This window comes from Abramis brama, assembly GCF_963993115.1.
Source record: "Abramis brama genome assembly, chromosome: 19".
Taxonomy (NCBI): domain Eukaryota; kingdom Metazoa; phylum Chordata; class Actinopteri; order Cypriniformes; family Leuciscidae; genus Abramis; species Abramis brama.
The window spans coordinates 32874216-32894097 of NC_139981.1; the positions used below are offsets into that span (position 1 = coordinate 32874216).

General features: G+C 37.0%; 1 protein-coding gene across 1 annotated transcript in view; it reads right to left on the reverse strand.

The window, feature by feature from the left end:
* The window catches only part of LOC311069972 (leucine-rich repeat-containing protein 1-like), a 70205-nt gene that overhangs the window by 43366 nt on the left and 6957 nt on the right, over positions 1-19882 (reverse strand). The window contains exons 2-4 of the mRNA XM_084093601.1: positions 6602-6719; positions 1810-1888; positions 1213-1302 (exon numbers count right to left, since the gene is read on the reverse strand). Coding sequence (XP_083949727.1) covers positions 1213-1302; positions 1810-1888; positions 6602-6719 — 287 coding nt within the window. The remainder of the gene's footprint in view (positions 1-1212; positions 1303-1809; positions 1889-6601; positions 6720-19882) is intronic.

The window sequence follows — 19882 nt, forward strand, 5'->3', positions numbered from 1 at the left end:
TGGAACACATCAGCTTATTCATAACCTTAAAGGACAAATCCAGTGAAAAATGAACCTAGGGGTAATTAACACATGGTTACCGAGTCGATCGTTCCCTGCGATGCGTTTTCATGAAAATCGAATGTATAGAGTTTTATCTTTAAAAACAGATTAGCTCATAACAGTAGTATATGGGGCACAGAGTAAGTAAAAATAAATCGCTAGTTAATACCACTAACAAGGCTCAAAATAGCCTCACACTAACACGGTAGCATAATGAGGGTCCCTACATGCAAACCGAAGCATTGAGAACTTTGTAAGTGTACAGACAGTTTAATAAGAAGATACTTTATAAAGACAGTACATTACGCGTTGACATGCAGGAGCCATCTTGGAAAACAGTCTCGACTAATCGAGTCACGAACGCCGTCGATAGGATAGCTGGTCGATAGGAATTACGTTTGTGAAATCTAACGTAGCACGGCGTTTGTGGCTCGATTAGTCGAGACTGTTTTCCAAGATGGATCCTGCATGTCAACGCGTAATGTACTGTCTTTATAAAGTATCTTCTTATTAAACTGTCTGTACACTTACAAAGTTCTCAATGCTTCGGTTTGTATGTAAGGACCCTCATTATGTTACCGTGTTAGTGTGAGGCTATTTTGAGCCTTGTTAGTGGTATTAACTAGCGATTTATTTTTACTTACTCTGTGCCCCATATACTACTGTTATGAGCTAATCTGTTTTTAAAGATAAAACTCTATACATTCGATTTTCATGAAAACGCATTGCAGGGAACGATCGACTCTGTAACCATGTGTTAATTACCCCTAGGTTCATTTTTCACTGGATTTGTCCTTTAAGGCTAACATATTCATACAAAAAGCTAAAAAACGTAAGTTTTGATTTCAGGGGGCCTTTAACGAAACTGATTTGAAAATGTGGATCAACTGTCTGAGATCAGAGTCATCGTTTTAGATCATCATGGGATGATTATTACAGTAGCTATTCAGAGCAGAGATACCGATACAGTAAGTGTCCTACAAAAGCAATGCAGGGAAGAAAGACGTCACGACTACAGTGGATAACAGTAAATGAAGTGAGTCCGTATAAATCAAACCCTGCTGATATCATAAGAGAAAATATCCCTCTATATATTGCAAACAAACAAGAGTGCATGAAAAACTGGATTGCAGCTGAAAGATGCTCAACAGAGGAGAAAAAAACACTTACTTTCCGATGTTGTCTGGAAGTGCTTGTAAAGAAATGTCATTGATGGAAAGGCATGTTAAATTCTGTAATTCCGAAAAACTTTCTGGCAACCTGAAACAAAACAAAAACAAACATAAAACTCACACAGTTCACACCGGGAATGACAGATAGATAAATAACTGACATGAGCACTCACTACTCTCTATTAATGACAACATTAATCATGAACAAAAAATGCTAAACAAGAAAGATCTGCAAGTAAACTAAGCCATATGGTGGTTTGGTAAAACATTAACCAGAGAATACAACAGGAGTCAAGCATTGTATAATCCAGCAAAATGGGGAACAAACTGGCAAACTGGGCCACTGGATCCAGTGCTAATGCATAACGCATGACCTGTCAAGCACAGCACGGCTATTAGGATATCGTCAATAAACCATATTTTGTGTGGTGAATTACACATGCAATTAAGACTCGTTTAAAGAAGCATCCAGGCCCAATGCAAGTAATAATATATATTATAATATTTTATGCAATAAAACACCATATATTAGGCTTTTTTTAAATTATATGTCCGTAGTTATGCAGAATCAGAATATGAAATGCACATCAATTACCTTGTCAAAGGATTTCCACTAAAATCTGCTACTTGGAGGGTTTTACAATATGAAATGCTTTCAGGGAGTTCCATAATGTCTGTGAGGAAAAAGAGGAAACAGATGTAATACACTTACAACAATAAAAACCAAAACCTCAAGAGCTGCCCATTTAGGCAGTATTTTAAGGCATCACTTCCAACATGAAGGCAGAGATATCATTTCCCCATCTAGCACAACATTATACATTTTTGTACTTCGTAGAGCGTTGTTGGCGATCTGTCACTGCACGACTTCAACAAGTTTTTTAACAAATTCAATTTAATCTACAAAACCGCATCTTGTAGCCTAACGTTTAATCGAGGATTGGGGCAACCCTATAAAAACAAGAGTGAACTATTGATATAAATCGATTGATTAAATATAAAGCACATTTGTTTATTGCGATCTATACACATATTTAAAGTCCCCCGTAGTCAATTTTATCTTTTAAAACGCACCTTTGATCATTAAAATTACATTTAAAAAAAATTTCCTTGAAAATTATTCATGCCTTAAAATATCTTGAATGTAACTCGACACCCTTGCCTCCTTTAGTATGCGCGGTTCTATGAATATGCAAATGAACCCCGCCTCCACTCACTCACTCAGCTCAGAGATCCACTGGTTGACGATCACACATTGATCTGATTGGTTACAAGGTAGTTTGTGACGTCAGAAACACCAGCGATTTCAAACCATGTTTTTGAGACTGTCTTTGGTTCACTGCAGTTTTAAAGGAACACTTCGACTTTTTGGGACTTTATCTTATTCGCCATATCCCCCAGAGTTAGACAAGTCCATACATTTTGTCACTTATTGGGAGCAGTATGCTAGCTGGAGCCGTTTACCTCCAGTCTTTGTGCTAAGCTAGGCTAGCGGTGGGTGCGTCAGACAGAGTTACGGCACGCACGGAGATGAGAAGTGTGTGTATGGACTTATCTAACTCTGGGGGATACGGTGAATAAGCTAAAGTCCCAAAAAGTCAGCGTGTTCCTTTAAGGAGAAAATACTCAAAAATGGTGTCGACTTATGAATTTGCAAATGGTTTGTCTTAAAGCATATTAAAAACACCACATAGACACATAAACAACATTAAAAACTGGATTTTCACCACAGGGGGACTTTAAGGAGTTTGAGAGCATTGGGAAACTGACTCATTCGCAGTGCTTCATGTAAGTGGTCAGCAATGTCCACTAAAAAAACATTTCCTGAGGCCAGCGTATTATTTCAATTGTTTTCAATGAGAGCGTCACATACAGTGAGGAAAATAAGTATTTGAACACCCTGCTATTTTGCAAGTTCTCCCACTTAGAAATCATGGAGGGGTCTGAAATTGTCATCGTAGGTGCATGTCCACTGTGAGAGACATAATCTAAAAAAAATAATAATCCAGAAATCACAATGTATGATTTTTTAAACTATTTATTTGTATGATACAGCTGCAAATAAGTATTTGAACACCTGAGAAAATCAATGTTAATATCTGGTACAGTAGCCTTTGTTTGCAATTACAGAGGTCAAACGTTTCCTGTAGTTTTTCACCAGGTTTGCACACACTGCAGGAGGGATTTTGGCCCACTCCTCCACACAGATCTTCTCTAGATCAGTCAGGTTTCTGGGCTGTCGCTGAGAAACACGGAGTTTGAGCTCCCTCCAAAGATTCTCTATTGGGTTTAGGTCTGGAGACTGGCTAGGCCACGCCAGAACCTTGATATGCTTCTTACAGAGCCACTCCTTGGTTATCCTGACTGTGTGCTTCGGGTCATTGTCATGTTGGAAGACCCAGCCTCGACCCATCTTCAATGCTCTAACTGAGGGGAAGGAGGTTGTTCCCCAAAATCTCGCAATACATGGCCCCGGTCATTCTCTCCTTAATACAGTGCAGTCGCCCTGTCCCATGTGCAGAAAAACACCCCCAAAGCATGATGCTACCACCCCCATGCTTCACAGTAGGGATGGTACTCATCATTCTTCTTCCTCCAAACACGTTTAGTGGAATTATGAGCAAAAAGTTCTATTTTGGTCTCATCTGACCACATGACTTTCTCCCATGACTCCTCTGGATCATCCAAATGGTCATTGGCAAACTTAAGACGGGCCTTGACATGTGCTGGTTTAAGCAGGGGAACCTTCCGTGCCATGCATGATTTCAAACCATGACGTCTTAGTGTATTACCAACAGTAACCTTGGAAACGGTGGTCCCAGCTCTTTTCAGGTCATTGACCAGCTCCTCCCGTGTAGTTCTGGGCTGATTTCTCACCTTTCTTAGGATCATTGAGACCCCACGAGGCGAGATCTTGCATGGAGCCCCAGTCCGAGGGAGATTGACAGTCATGTTTAGCTTCTTCCATTTTCTAATGATTGCTCCAACAGTGGACCTTTTTTCACCAAGCTGCTTGGCAATTTCCCCGTAGCCCTTTCTAGCCTTGTTGAGGTGTACAATTTTGTCTCTAGTGTCTTTGGACAGCTCTTTGGTCTTGGCCATGTTAGTAGTTGGATTCTTACTGATTGTATGGGGTGGACAGGTGTCTTTATGCAGCTAACGACCTCAAACAGGTGCATCTAATTTAGGATAATAAATGGAGTTGAGGTGGACATTTTAAAGGCAGACTAACAGGTCTTTGAGGGTCAGAATTCTAGCTGATAGACAGGTGTTCAAATACTTATTTGCAGCTGTATCATACAAATAAATAGTAAAAAAAAATCATATATTGTGATTTCTGGATTTTTTTTTTAGATTATGTCTCTCACAGTGGACATGCACCTACGATGACAATTTCAGACCCCTCCATGATTTCCAAGTGGGAGAACTTGCAAAATAGCAGGGTGTTCAAATACTTATTTTCCTCACTGTATATAAAATATCAGCAGCATTTCACGCTCATCACTGTCACTTTTTACCCAGCCGTCCAATCACAGTGGAGAAGGGGCGGGACAAAAACCAAACCGACCAACCGTCACATCCTGATCGTACAACGACAACAACAGAAAAAAATAATTTAAAACAAGGCCCAGAGCAAGTATGTCACATTGTGTATTGTGTATTTTTCAGCATAACGTTTGTCTTTCAGTAGCTTGAATTAAGTCTATAGGTTTAATATAGAGAGCTATACTACTACAGATCACCCTTTCTCTTTCAGTTTGCTCTGTTTTCAAAACTTCAAAACTCATCAACTTTTTTTGTTCATTCTTGAATTGAACTTTTGCCTGTTTTGGTGATTACATTAACTGTTTTGGACCGGTGTGTGATCACCCATTTTCAAGCATTAAATTTGCTAAAAGAAAGAGAAACGTGTAAAGATCTAGCGTTCACGATCAAAGCGCTACAGATCACTGACAAATATCTTTTCTTGTAAAATGTTGTAATCTGAGATTTCATCAGGAATTCCAATGCTGAACATGATTAAATTAAAAATTAGTTGAACTAATGTGGTCTGACAGCTTCAACATAAGCACATCCCATCGATCGACGACCTCGCAGCTCACAGGAGGTCCGTCTTTACACGTTTATACTTCATACGCAAGTCAAACGCCCATAGAGAAACTGAATGGGATTTGTACTTGCAGAAGCCAACTGTTGCGCTCTGGTTGTTGCTATGTGTGCAGTGGACAGCAAGGTAGCTCACAAGAGTTTGGAAAATAGCCAATATTTCAATAATTTATGTGCCTGCCATAAAAATGTGCTGTAACTAAGAGAGATCAGAGTTCAACTAGAATATGATGTCAATTTATAAGGCAGGCGTTTCCCAGGTGAGAGCATAAACTGTTCTTAAAGGGACAGTTCACCCAAAAATGAAAATTATTGACACCAGATATAATTTTTGATATTATTTTACTAGTGTGTGCAGGACACTATAGTTCATTTATGTAAGTGAGGAGAGCAAAATAAAGTAAACTGTGACATATTATACCCAAAAATTCTTCATACATAAAAATTTGGAGCCAAATATTATTCAGACACTTTGACCTGATCATGTTTTGCTGAAGTGTTTTTTCTTTAATTGCTAATGCTCTTTTTACACACAGACTGAACAAAATGAAGCATTGCTTGGTGATTGGTTGAGCTAAACTGGTATTATCTAATTGTGTAGTTAAATTTAACAGCTGACAGATATTCAACATAATCCATGTGTGAGACAGTCTAACAGAAGGATGGACAAAACCAGTGAAACATCAACTGATCTGATAACTCTGAGTAATATTTTATTACCATTTTCTAAACTATAGTGAATAAACTGTGATAATGTTGAAGGTGTTTGAATATATTTTGGTTTGACTGTATATTTTAAAGAACATTAGGACCAAATCACCATTCAACCCCATTGACTTTCATTGTATGAACCATAAAATCAACAATTAATTTTTTGAAATATCCTCTCTGATGTTCATAGATGTAAGTCAGTCATACAGGTTAAGAGAGACATGAAGGAGAGTAAATGATGGCAGAATTATAAGCTTTTTATGAAATATCCCAGTGCATTTAAAACCACGGGACACCACAAACCATGAAGTCTAGTTTTAAAAATGGCGCTTGAACAAATACAGTAAAAATAGCCGAAACGAAAACTAAATTTCGGGCGTGGATACGCAGGGAATTACTATGACCGGCGCTGAAATGTTGTGTAATTGCTGAGCACAGAAAACCAGCAGCTGAAATATGTTGGGCGTATGCTGGAAGCGTGTGGGAAGGGCAAGACACACACGAGGCCAAAGTTTCTCACACACATACAGTAATTAAACAGTGGTCTGATAGACCAGAGAGCTCCTCACCGTTCCTGGAGATGTCGAGCTCTACGAGCAGGTTGAAGTTCGCTATATCCCCCGGCAGCCGCTGGATCTCATTGTCGCTCAGGCCAAGTTTTCTAAGCCTAGTCAAATTGAAAAATGGCTGAAACAGAGAAAGAAACGACAATTAATTGCTATTGCAGTTCGGATTAGCGACACACAGTCATCAATACATGGTGCAATACAGTTGTCAAGTCAGCTTTATTTATATAGCGCATTTTACAATACAGATCGTTTCAAAGCATCTTTACAGTGATAACAGGAAAATAATGCAACAAAGTTACAGCAGATCTAGAAGAAAATAGCATCTTAGTCCAGCTTAAGTAAGTTCAGTGATGGTTCATTTCGGTTTTAAAATGTTATTAATTTAGTTCATTTATATATGAAGAGTTCAGATGCAAAAGCCTCTAAGTGCCATCTGAAATTTTCTTCTAGAATGATCATTTTTATCAAGCTTGTATATTTAAGTTCAATAATTTCACTTAAATGGCAATGCAAATTACCTATTAATTGTCATTTAAGTGAAATTATTGAACTTAAATATACAAGCTTTATAAAAATGATCATTCTAGAAGAAAATTTCAGATGGCACTTAGAGGCTTTTGCATCTGAACTCTTCATTATATATATATATATATATATATATATATATATATATATATATATATATATATATATATATATATATATATATATATATATATAGTCCAGCTCAGTTCAGTTCTTATATAATGGTGTCAATGCAAACAGATCAATAATATTGGTGAATATTAAATGTTAAATGTCCCCAACTAATCAAGCTGAAAGCCAAAAGTGAAGTGGCAAGGAACCAAAACTAACAAGTTGTGTTATATATTCTATGATTGAAGGACTAGTGTTTGTGTAATGCGATGACCTTTAAAGGGTTTGATCTCCCAAAAATGTAAACTCTGTCATTTTCTCACCCTCATGTATTTCCAAACTGTTGGACTTTTCAGATTGTTTTATTATTTTTCCATACAAAGAAATCAATGGTGACCAAAACTGTTTAGTTACCACCATTGGTCCTATATTATGATTCTTTAACTACTATGCACTTATGTATAAAAAAAAGTATTATTTGGTACAATACTTACATTTGAAATACATACATATACATATACATACATATACATATACATATATATATATATATATATATATATATATATATATATATATATATATACAGTGCAATGCATAAGTGAATACACCCATGCTAAAGTTGAATAAAAAGAGGAATAAAAAATCATATTTTGGAAATTGAACTTAATGCCTTAATTTAAAAAATTAGGAAAAATCCAACCTTTAAGGACACCAATTTTCTTTGTGAATGAATAATGTATCGTAAATTACATTATTCATTCACAAAGAAAATTGGTGTCCTTAAAGGTTGGATTTTTCCTAATTTTTTAAATTAAGGCATTAAGTTCAATTTCCAAAATATGATTTTTTATTCCTCTTTTTAGTCAACTTTAGCATGGGTGTATTCACTTATGCATTGCACTGTATATATATATATATATATATATATATAGTTTTGAGGGGAATACGGGTAAGGTTAGGACAGGTTTGCTGGTATGGATAGGTTTAAGTGTGGGTTAATGGGTAAGGGAAGGTCAACAGTGTAATTATAGTCAATATGTAGTTACACTTACAGTACAAGCAGGGTTTTATTTATTTATTTATTTAAGTACATTGAGAAAACATAAGTGCACTGTATCTAAATATTCATTAAACTGTTAGTACATAGTAGTTAAAAACACATTTATTAATATAAAATGTGTCCCCAACATTCTTCAAAATATCTTTTGTGTTCTGCAGAAGAATTGCATACAGTTTTGGAATAACGAGGGTGAATAAATTATGCCATAATTTTACTATATTGGGGGAACTATCTCCATCTTACTGAATTAAAAAAGATGATGGAAACGCCAAGATGCGCCCAAAAACCATAACATCCACATCAAAGACTTATGGGATGGAAATAGTGGAAACATGAGATGGATTTATTCTTTTTAATATTACAATTTTCCACACAAGTTTAATTGACAACTTTGGACGGAAACATGGAATACTAGATTATTACATAATGAATATTAGGCAGAACACACTGTTTAATACAGACTTTTTTTTAAATAACAAAGGGAACAAGTTGACATCGTTGTCTCATAACCATAACACTTAGCATGTAAATGTGCCGCTAATTTATCATCTAGCATGAATAATGACTTTACATTCCCTGATCAATATTGTGAAATAACATTGTAGGTCAAGTCGAGTGCAATGCATTGTGGGGTTCACGCAGTACGCTGCACATGTAGTGGGTTATTCCTTGCATACAGAACATTACTATGCTACAACTGCAGAAATAGTAAAGAGCGGTACATGAGAGTATGATATTCTGAACATTCCCTATGCATTATGGGTAATTCTGATGCTCTACTGACTCATATTTGAGTATTATTGATGTGCTGGTGCTAGAAATACAAGAAACTCCCCATGCAAACCGAACCGAGTGTCCCACAATCAGTTCACAGAAAGACACAAAACTAGTTAAAACGGTTAGCAATTACTAATGTCCAGTGGCCTGGCAAAAGCAGCTCAGTGTGTGGCTCTCTGTGATGTAATCTGCTATTCATGTGTCTCTGACCTACTTGTTGAGTTCCTCCCACCTCTCTCTGGCACCATGGAGGATGCTGGGAAATCTGCATTTAAGCACCCCATAAAACAGCACAATCAGATGGAGGAAACTAACAGCTTCTCTGCAGCAACTTCCTGCTTGTGTTCAACCACAAGACACAATCCAGAAACTTTTGTATTCAAGTTGATCCTGTCGTATTCAAACCTTACAGACAAACTTTTTCAATCCTTAATTACACAGACAAAGGGAATCATTAGAAAGAAATGTAACATTCTGGTTCCGCTTCCAATGATTCTATTAAAGCGGATTTCTGAAGCCATTTCATGCATTCTGACTTCTTATTACACGGCTCTGTGGAATACTTGATTCTGATTGGTCAATCACGCCATCCAGCGGTGTGTTATGTAAGGGTTAATGCCCGACGAGGTGTCCATTATCAGGTTTTAATGGACGACGGCGAGGCGTGAACCGTCCGACGCGCAGCGGAGGCCGAAGTCGAAGTCCATTAAAACCTGATAATGGACACCTCGAAGGGCATTAACCCGCTTATACCATGGTTACTTACGAAAGAAAGAAATATTTAATCAATTAATAATACTTTAATGTGTTTTAGAGTAAAAATCGTGAGGGTTTTTATTTATTAAGTCGAGCGCACTATTTAATATCTCCCGTATACAGGCGTTGCCAAGCAACGTGGCCACAGCGACCCGACCGGAGCAGTTGATCAGTGAGTTTGAGCCAGCGCAATCATTTAGAACTGTCATCAGGCAAATTGACGGGACGCCCTTCCTAGGTGTCCATTATCACTTTTTAACGGACACCCTGCAGCCAATCAGAATCGAGTATTCACCCAGTCCATGGTATAATCCCAAATAACCTCTGAGAACAGAAACACAGGCTTTTGCATTTGCAGTTTTGCATTTGGTGAGCTAATAAAATATCAAAACTCAGTAAAATCAATATTTTGTGTACAGTTATGTAATTATGCCAGCCAGTATCGTGGACTCGCTCTCTCTTGTTTCATACAAACGAAGCGGCGGCCATTTTGTGACTATTGTTTTGTTCACTGTTGGATTATGAGATACAAACAGGTGCGATTTTAAAACAGTTTAACCTGAAATCAATATTATTGGATGTGGTGAAATGCTGTGTAATAAGTGTTATGACTGTAAAGCGTATCTCTTAAATGTCCGTCTAGTTTGATCTCGCCGCTGAAACTGCTCTCTCTGCTGAAGCTTTGTGTTTAAAGACCTAATAAAATATTTCAACTCAGATCAATATTTCGTGTCTAATTATTTACTTATGTGGCAAGTATCCGTGTAATAAGCGGGATAATGTACATATGTACAATATTAGGCTACTGTCACTTTAAGACTAATGCACAGATCCAATATAATGATACACATGCGTTCTTTCTCTACTGTTCACTTCCGACATGACCGAATAGGTTTACTCGGATACTCACAAAGGGCATTTTGAGATAAATCTGTGTGAATTTGTCCGTTTAGGTGCAGGGAGACATGAAAGAGAATTCATTTTTATTATTTGCAGTCTGAGTAGCGCAGCTTTGTCTGCCGCGCTCGCGCAAGGTAGATTAGATGATGACCAATTAAAGTATAATATAGTATAACGGTTATATTATTAACCAGTGTTGGGGAAAGTTACTTTTAAAAGTAATGCTTTACTCCCTAAAAAAAAAGTAACTAATTTATAATGAATTACTTTTAATGACATACATAACATTACCCTAACACTGTTAATAACTATATTAGTAAATGTAAAAAAAAAAATGTTTTAGTAATGAGTTTAAATACCTTTAGATTAAAGGTGGATTGCTCCAATATTTCTTTGTCTTATTGTCTGATGAAGAGCTGTGCTGCTCGAAACATCACATTGTAATGTTCTGGTGAGCCCAATCATTTTGCTGTTGTGGGACTTTGTATTGTATTGTTTTGTCCTGGTGTGTAAAATTTCATGTTTTGCATAACCTTACTTGTTTGACTCCATTCTGCTTCACAATAATAGGACCTGCTTTTTCACAGTCCATATATAGTGCATTAGTGCTCGATACCCATCCACTTTTTCAGCGTTGGTTCCGGAAGTGTTTTTTTCATTCTTTTTTCCCATAGGGATTTTTAAAAAAAAAAGTCTTCAATAAAGTGTTAGAAGCATAAACCAAAACAAACAGCTTAGAGGTGAATCACAGCACAAAAAAATTAAATAAAATAAAAGGTACAAGACTATGCACTTAAACTGCTTTAATGAGGGGAAGAACTACAATCCCAAGAAGCATTGCGAATCAAATTGTTGAAAACAATGGATACATTTAAAACTATTAATTTAAAGTTGTTGATCATATCTATTGAACCAATATATTTTAAGTTTATTACAGAATATGCACTTACAAAAGGTTTGGTTATAATTGGGAAATTTTCTGTACAGCATCATGGGTAATGTAGTTTTTCACCACAAATTAAATGCAATTATTTTTAAAAATAAGTTCAAATAATGCGGGCTGATGGCAAAAACCACCAAATAAACTTGGATTGAGGAGAAAAATATATTTTTTTTTATTATTCAGGTAAGATTTACAAACTGTGTTGGACAACCAGCAGAGAACGGTGTGAAATTGACTTGCTCTTTGAGTTCCATGTAATAAATGAAAAATGCACTGCGTTTCACAGAGCATTTCAAACACAGTCTGTCAAAGCATCTGAAGACCTTCATGGTGATTTAAAGGAAGCCACAACAAAGACGAGCAATTTTGGATATCATAGTGTAAAATAAAAATAAAATGTGTGCAAATAATTTCATATGCCTCAACTTGCATGGACATTTAGAACCAGGCTAAACTATGAGATTAATAGAAATGGATCTCGTAAATTAAAAAAAATTAAGTCTTATTAATTCCACTTATGCCGTCCCAACCCTGACCTTTACTATTTACTTTCTTCCATTAAACACACAAAAAAAGAATATCAAAGCTTCTCATTACAATATAACAAAACTGGATGATGATTGAATTACATGGCCAAGCACTTTGAAGTTATAATAGCTTTGTGTGAGGAAAAGCACAAAAAGTTGGTTTTGTGCACAGATAATCATCCTCTCTGCTATAGATCAGATCATTTACTGACATTTAAATTACAAATTACACTGGTATTCAGGTACAGGCATTAAGGTGGTTTATATAGTACATATCTGACAGTTACCATTTTATTTATTTACACAGGGAATTATCCAAGTTAATGTCTGTAAATTACGGAGTGCCACAAGGCTCTGTTTTAGGCCCGCTTCTATTTTCAATATTCATGCTGTCCCTTGATAATATTATTAGAAAACATGTTAGTTAGTTTTTACTTTTAGTTTCCATTAGTTTCCACTGTTATCCTGACGATACTCAGTTATATTTCATCATGACCAGATGAAATCTCAAAATATCTAAGTTGACAAGAGTGTGTTAAAGATATTTAAAAAAAATTATAATGATAATTGGATGACCAGTAATTTTCTTCTATTAAATGCAGATAAGACTAATAATATTTATTGGATCAAAAACCTGTACATAGAATCTCTTTGCATGTAGAAGGATTTACTGTTACTTCATCATCCACAGTTAAAGACCTGGATGTTATATTACACAGCAACTCATCATTCATATGTTACAAAAACAGCTTTCCACCTCAGAAACATCACTAAGCTCTGGAACATGTTATCTATATCTGATGCACAAAAGATAGTACATGCATTCATGACCTCTAGACTAGATTACTGTAATGCATTACTAGGTGATTGTCCTGCATCCTCAATAAACAAGCTACAGCTAGTCAAAAATTCAGCTGCTCGAGGGACATATTGTTTACAAGTTGCTTTACTGACGTCATTCCGCGATTAAAACACAGATTGAGCGATTACATGAGACGATTCATTTCAGCAAGTTGTGCTGTATCTTTCAACATTCCTTCTGATGTCATTTTTGTGATTTATTGGGTGGGAGAGGTGTAACATATAATGTTTGGTGACGTTTTTTTCATGTATCAACTGAAAACAGATTGAAAGATTTTGAGGAAAACGTTCCAGGATGTTTCTCCATATAGTGTCTTCAATGGGGTTCAACAGGTTGAAGGTCCAAATGTGAGTTTCAGTGCAGCTTCAAAGTCTCGACACGATCCAGCCGAGGAATAAGAGTCTTATCTAGACAAACCAACGGACATTTCTAAACAAAATAAACATTTATAAACTTTTAACCACAAATGCTCGTCTTGCACGTCCACGACTTCACGCATTACGTAATCAGGTTGAAAGGTCAGGTGGAAACTGTAGAGTAGGGTGAAAAACTCCATCTCATTTTCTCCTCCAACTTCAAAAATCGTCCAACATCATTGTTTTACCTTTTATTTATTTAAATTATTTTGATAAATGGCGTTTGACTTCATCTTTGCACGTTCGCTTTGTAAACACTTGGTCGGTTCTTCCGCCTACGTCACGCTTGACCTTTCACCCTGATTACGTAATGTGTGGCGCATCTCAGCTAGTGCAAGACGAGCATTTGTGGTTAAAAAGTATATAAGTGTTTATTTATGTTATAAAATGTCCGCTGGTTTGTCTAGATAAGACTCTTATTCCTCGGCTGGATCGTGTCGAGACTTTGAAGCTGCACTGAAACTCACATTTGGACCTTCAACCCGTTGGACCCCATTGAAGACACTATATGGAGAAAAATCCTGGAACGTTTTCCTCAAAAATCGTAATTTCTTTTCGACTGAAGAAAGAAAGACATGAATATCTTGGATGACGTGGGGGAGAGAAAATGATCAAGAAATGTTAATTCTGAAGTGAACTAATCCTTTAAGAATCAACATCAATTCATTAAAATGAGAACACAGACAAAATTATTAATTCAACTGCACTTGACCTCCTTCAGATCTAACCTTCAGAAAGCTAGCTAACTAACCCCGTAACCAATGAAATGAAACAACCAAAACCACAAACAGGCCATTATCAAAAAGAGAAGAACAGAAATGCTACTCTTCTTGTTTTCTGGTCCCTCTTCTCACTCTGTAATAAACACATCAGGGTTGCGCAGGAAGAAAACATTGTCTACACAATAGACACACAGAAACCTCCCAGACTGCAACAGGTACGGCACACAATAGAGCTCTTTAGACTCGGAAGTTCACACCACATTCATCTCAATACGTCCGTTACGATGGCTGCTATCGTTTATAAAAGGTTAGGAATGAAACCAGCAATCTATGAGAGGACAAAACCATCAAGTGGTATTGGCGTGTTATTGGGCGGATACATTGACAAACCGGCCGCTGAGGCGTAAAACTGAACCCGTTCTTCCAGTTCATGAACCCTCCTCCAGCCTTCAGCCCGCTAATACAAGTTTACATTAGCCTTTTTAAACCCCTCTGTCAATATTTGAAGCCTGATTGGAATCAAACACAGTTAGACCCAAAGCTAACAATAACCTTCTGAATCCAAGAAGATACACATTAGGCAACATCATCTAGATTTAATACAAATGAAAAAAAAAAAAAATATTTGCTTGCAAATTGACTTTAGATAAAAAGAAAATGTGAGTGGTGCTTGTCAGTGCCAAATTCTACTACTTTTTTTTTTTTTAATCTCTTATCATTCTTAAGAATTTCTCATATAATTTTTACCCATTTACCATATTAAAAAACTCACATTTAGACGCATTCATAATCATTACTTTTACCGGTTCTTTGTGGCAAGCTTTATGCGTGCGGTCGTGCGCTTGAGTGCGGCTATATTACGTAAACGCTCATTATCCTGTAGGCTATATAAGTAATTAAATTAATATAAAGGGGCGATTTGTCCACGAATGACTTAAATGAACAACTAGCCTACTAGTCGACTAGAAAAAAACTTTTAGTCGGAGGCAGCCCTTATTCCACATATTTTCGAACCAGGCAACAGGACATCTGTGTTGAGCGAGTGACCCTGCGGAATGAACGAGCGGAGCGGAATATTCAGAAATGCGCTCTCCACTCACGAGCTCTGATCGGAACAAACCCGAACCTCACTGTCTGCTGAACTTGCGCAGAAACATCAAAATATAACCAGTTTTTTAAATGTTTTTTTAAAACTACACTATTTTAGCACAAATTATGAGCTTATTGGCGATTTTTTTTATAATTATTGACAAAATTAGAATATAGTAAAAGTTTTTTTTTTTTTTTTTTTTTTTTTTTTTTTAGTTTTGGGTGGGCCTGTTGAAAAGTGGGGCCGTGCCTGAGCTACAGGACATCGTCTTTCAAAACATAACCTGCGCGAAAGAGAGAAAAAAAATGAATGCGTCATTGTACCCAGCACTTCTGAAAATGCACTTCCGAATGCGTCTCTGTCCCCAGCACATTTCAAACCAAACTGACGCCCATGTGACATCGGCGAATGTCATTTTTATTTCCCGATGGCCGATGGCAGTTAATGAGGCAAATATCACCCGTTACCGATGTTCAGCCGATGCATCGGTGCATCCCTAGATGTTACCAGTAAAAAGTGGCTTACATTATTTTAATTAAAAGAGTGAAAGCATATTCATCTAAGATTTTCAGTTCCAGAATCATGAATATTGTTATTCTGGTGTCTCTATTGTCCTGTGCTTTGGGTTTCCAGCACAAAGTCCAAGACTATTCACTTACACACACAATGTAATATCAAATTTAGCATTACAATAGCAGTACTTTTTATTAAAGGTCCCGTTCTTCGTGATCCCATGTTTCAAACTTTAGTTAGTGTGTAATGTTGTTGTTAGAGTATAAATAATATCTGTAAAATTATAAAGCTCAAAGTTCAATGCCAAGCGAGATATTTTATTTAACAGAAGTCGCCTACATCGAACGGCCCGTTTGGACTACATCCCTCTACTTCCTTCTTTAATGACGTCACTAGAACCGTTTTTTGACTAACCTCCGCCCACAGGAATGCTCCCTCAACTCTACCGAAATTCGTTTATGTACTTTCGCACTTCTTATAACTTACTGTGTTTACTCAGCTCTTACGGTGATTTTCTGAAGTAAAACTGACGCTTCATCTTTTGTGTGATGTACAATAAACTTTATTAAACTCATCAGTATATGTTTGATCATCATTCGGACCTGGTCCGAAACAGCAGACTTGTAGGCTTTTAATAGTGGATACATACAAGCAGATGACAAATACGTTATAATAACCGTAATTAAACTACTAAACTATACCTGTTCCATATCTATACAGCACTCTGACTCTGTAGGCATTATTGTCCGACTCGAAATGAACACCGTTACTGAGAGTTTCTGATATTATCATCATTCTGTGAGATGAAATTGTCCTGAGAGACTGAGCGCGAGCTCATGAAGCTCCGCCCCCTGGGTCGTGCAGCAGCAGCTTATTTGCATTTAAAGGGCACACACTAAAACAGCGCGTTTTTCTGAGCCCCAAAAAATGACAATTTAAACATGCTGTAAAAAATGATCTGTTGGGTATTTTGAGCTGAAACTTCACATACACACTCTGGGGACATCAGAGACTTATTTTACATCTTGTGAAAAGGGGCATAATACGGGACCTTTAACTTTTTATCATATGTCTTGGAGTATCGCAAAAATATGGCATCGTGAGTTCAGTATCGTGATATGTATCGAATCGTGACATGAGGCTGTCGTTACACCCTTAGTTTTTAGTTTTATATTGGCTGATGTCTATTTCAGGACTTGTACGCAAACTGCATTGCGATAATTTCTCAAAATGTTATTTGTGTGGGAAAATATTACAAAGAGATGGAACACGCAAAAAGAAGAGGAGAGCACAGAAAATACTGAACCAGGCACAGCAAGCTCAGTTCCTACGCTTAAAGTACTGGAAGAAAAATATGAATATTGAACTGGGGGTGTGGGCTTACATTAATGTATCGCTGAAGTCTTCAGTACTCCTCTTACCTCCGAATATTGCCTATAAAATTAGTGTTTATAAGTGCAATTGTGTACAAAATCACTGCTGTTCCATAAGCGCCACCTACTGTCAGAGAATGAATTAGCATTTTCATTCAATCCGCCAATTTCAATCTGCCGTTTATGTTTTGAGCAGGTTTGTTTATGCAGCATAATTTGAAAATGAAAAATCATGATCATAACTACAGAATTCACTTTGCAGAACTACAGAACTACACAGTGTATGTTAGAAATCAGGAATGGTGAGAGAACATTGTGCTTGGTACATTTTTCCTCTTCAAATCAAACTTGGGTCTTTCAGCTGATAACGTTTAAATCCCATTTGGCTACCGCTCTTCCCATAATGTTACGCATCAGGTCAGTCGACGGGGAGAAGACGGTCTTTTGTGGCTGTTTGAACACATTCGACCACATGAGCGCCGTCTACGCTATGAAAGCAATCCGGTCGAATGCGTTTTTGGCTACCTCTGGAAGTTGCTGAAAGTGGACGAGCTCAAAATGTTTTAGACCCTGTTTACACCTGTATTTAATGTTGTCCACTTGTGATCCGATCCACCAAAACCCATCTTAATACCAGGAGGCCTTAGGAATACTAACACAGACTGTTTAATGCAGCTCAGAGGTGGCATCATTTACACTGCAATTGCATAAATAATGCTGTGAGAATAATGTTAATATTGAAACAAATGACACTTTAAAACATGAGAAGTCAGCAGATGACTCTTAACGAGTCATCCATGCAACCAATTCATTCGAACGGTTGATTCATACGGAAACAATGCTAGTGACTTCCTGTGTCTGAACAGGCCTGTCTAATTCTCACATATCTAAGTACAAAAATGCACAAATAAAGTAGGTGAAAAGTCCCAGATGACCTACTACTTCCACCAAGAGTCTGAAATGCGAATCTGATGGACATTTCTCTACGCATTACAAATCTGCTGTGGCTTTGTTTGACAAATCGTGTCTAAAAAAAATGTAACTGACAATATTAATTTCTTGTTTGTTTAACTGCTGTATAAAACCAATATCAGATATCACATTCGCAATCATGCTGATTTTCCGGAAAAACGGCCTTCTTGCACATGTGATATTGCTTCAGTGATATTTTTGCCCGCGTGTTTTGAATTTTCAGGGCATTCTAGCTCCATTCTAATAGGCTTTATGTGTTTGTTTTTACAAGGTGAGTGGCATAATGTCAGCTCACACACTGGTAAACCATTACAACATTATCACAGATCTCACATAACAGCCCTACTCGAACCCTGTATTCAACATAACAAAGGATTAGCAAAGTGTTGCAGACTAGCATCAGACCCAGTCTGTATCTGACTCGGACCAACACGCACTGGTTTCCCCCACACATTTCTTTCGTCACGATTAACTCTCCTCACAGCATTCCTCACATTTCAGGCCAAACAAGTCTCAGATTCCAGGAAATCTCCACGATAAGAGCATTCGCATATAAACCGACAACAAACAGGCTTTAAGACATGGTTTTTCCACCTCTTCCCAAGCCCAGCTTTAACCTCAGAAAGAGAGAGTCTAAACTCTACGGTTTTGGCTTTGATTTGGACTCTTATATTCTCGTATTCTCTCAATATACACAACTGAGATGTTTATATTTGTTTCTGGAGACTCTAGAGAAAACTACTGCTTGCTCTCTCAACAAAAGTCCTACTTGATTGACTTTGCCAAACAAACGGAGATGTCAAACAGGTTGAGAGCACATTTTACAGGAATGGCTATCATTCAGAGCATTCAGAGGTTGTGTTCTGGTTAAAAACATACACTTACACACTCAGATGGAGCATTTTAAGAACATTTCTAAGATTCAAAAAGGACATTATTCCAAATTATCAACATATTATCATTAATTCACTGACAAATTCAATCTTCACAAACCACTGTGACCACTGAACTTTCGTGAGGTAGATCAATTCATTTCATAAAAGATACAACTCTAAAAAGAATAAATCATTAACCAATTGGATTTTGCTAATTTCCTCAGGAACTGGATGAACATGTCAAAATAATAAGTGAACAATTTCTCACACAAAACTATTGTATAGCTTTCAGATACAGCACCGCTTTGTGCACAGTAAAAGTTACACTTCACTCTTACTAAAAGTTCTGGTTTTTCACAGCAACGCCTCAGGAAAACCTTTCAGTAAACAGTTCCTAAAATAACCATTTTAATAATCTAAAGAATCTTTTTCCGCTATAAAGATCCTTTCGAGGAATGGAAAGGTTCCATAGATGTTAAAGTCCCCCTGTAGACAATCATTTTATCCCTTAAAACTCATCTTTGATCACCAAAATTACATATTTAAACGTTTTTTCATTGAAAAAATGTCTTCATGCCTTAAAATATCTTGAATGTACTCGACACCCTTGCCTCATTTAGTATACGCGGTTCTATGAATATGCAAATGAGCCCCGCCTCCACTCACTCACTCACTCACTCAGAGATCCACTGGTTGACGATCACACGTTGATCTGATTGGTTACAAGGTAGTTTGTGACGTCAGAAACACCAGCGATTTCAAAGCGTGTTTTTGAGACTGTCTTTGGTTCACTGCAGTTTTAAGGAGAAAATACTCAGCAATGGTGTCGACTTATGAATTTACACATGGTTTGTCT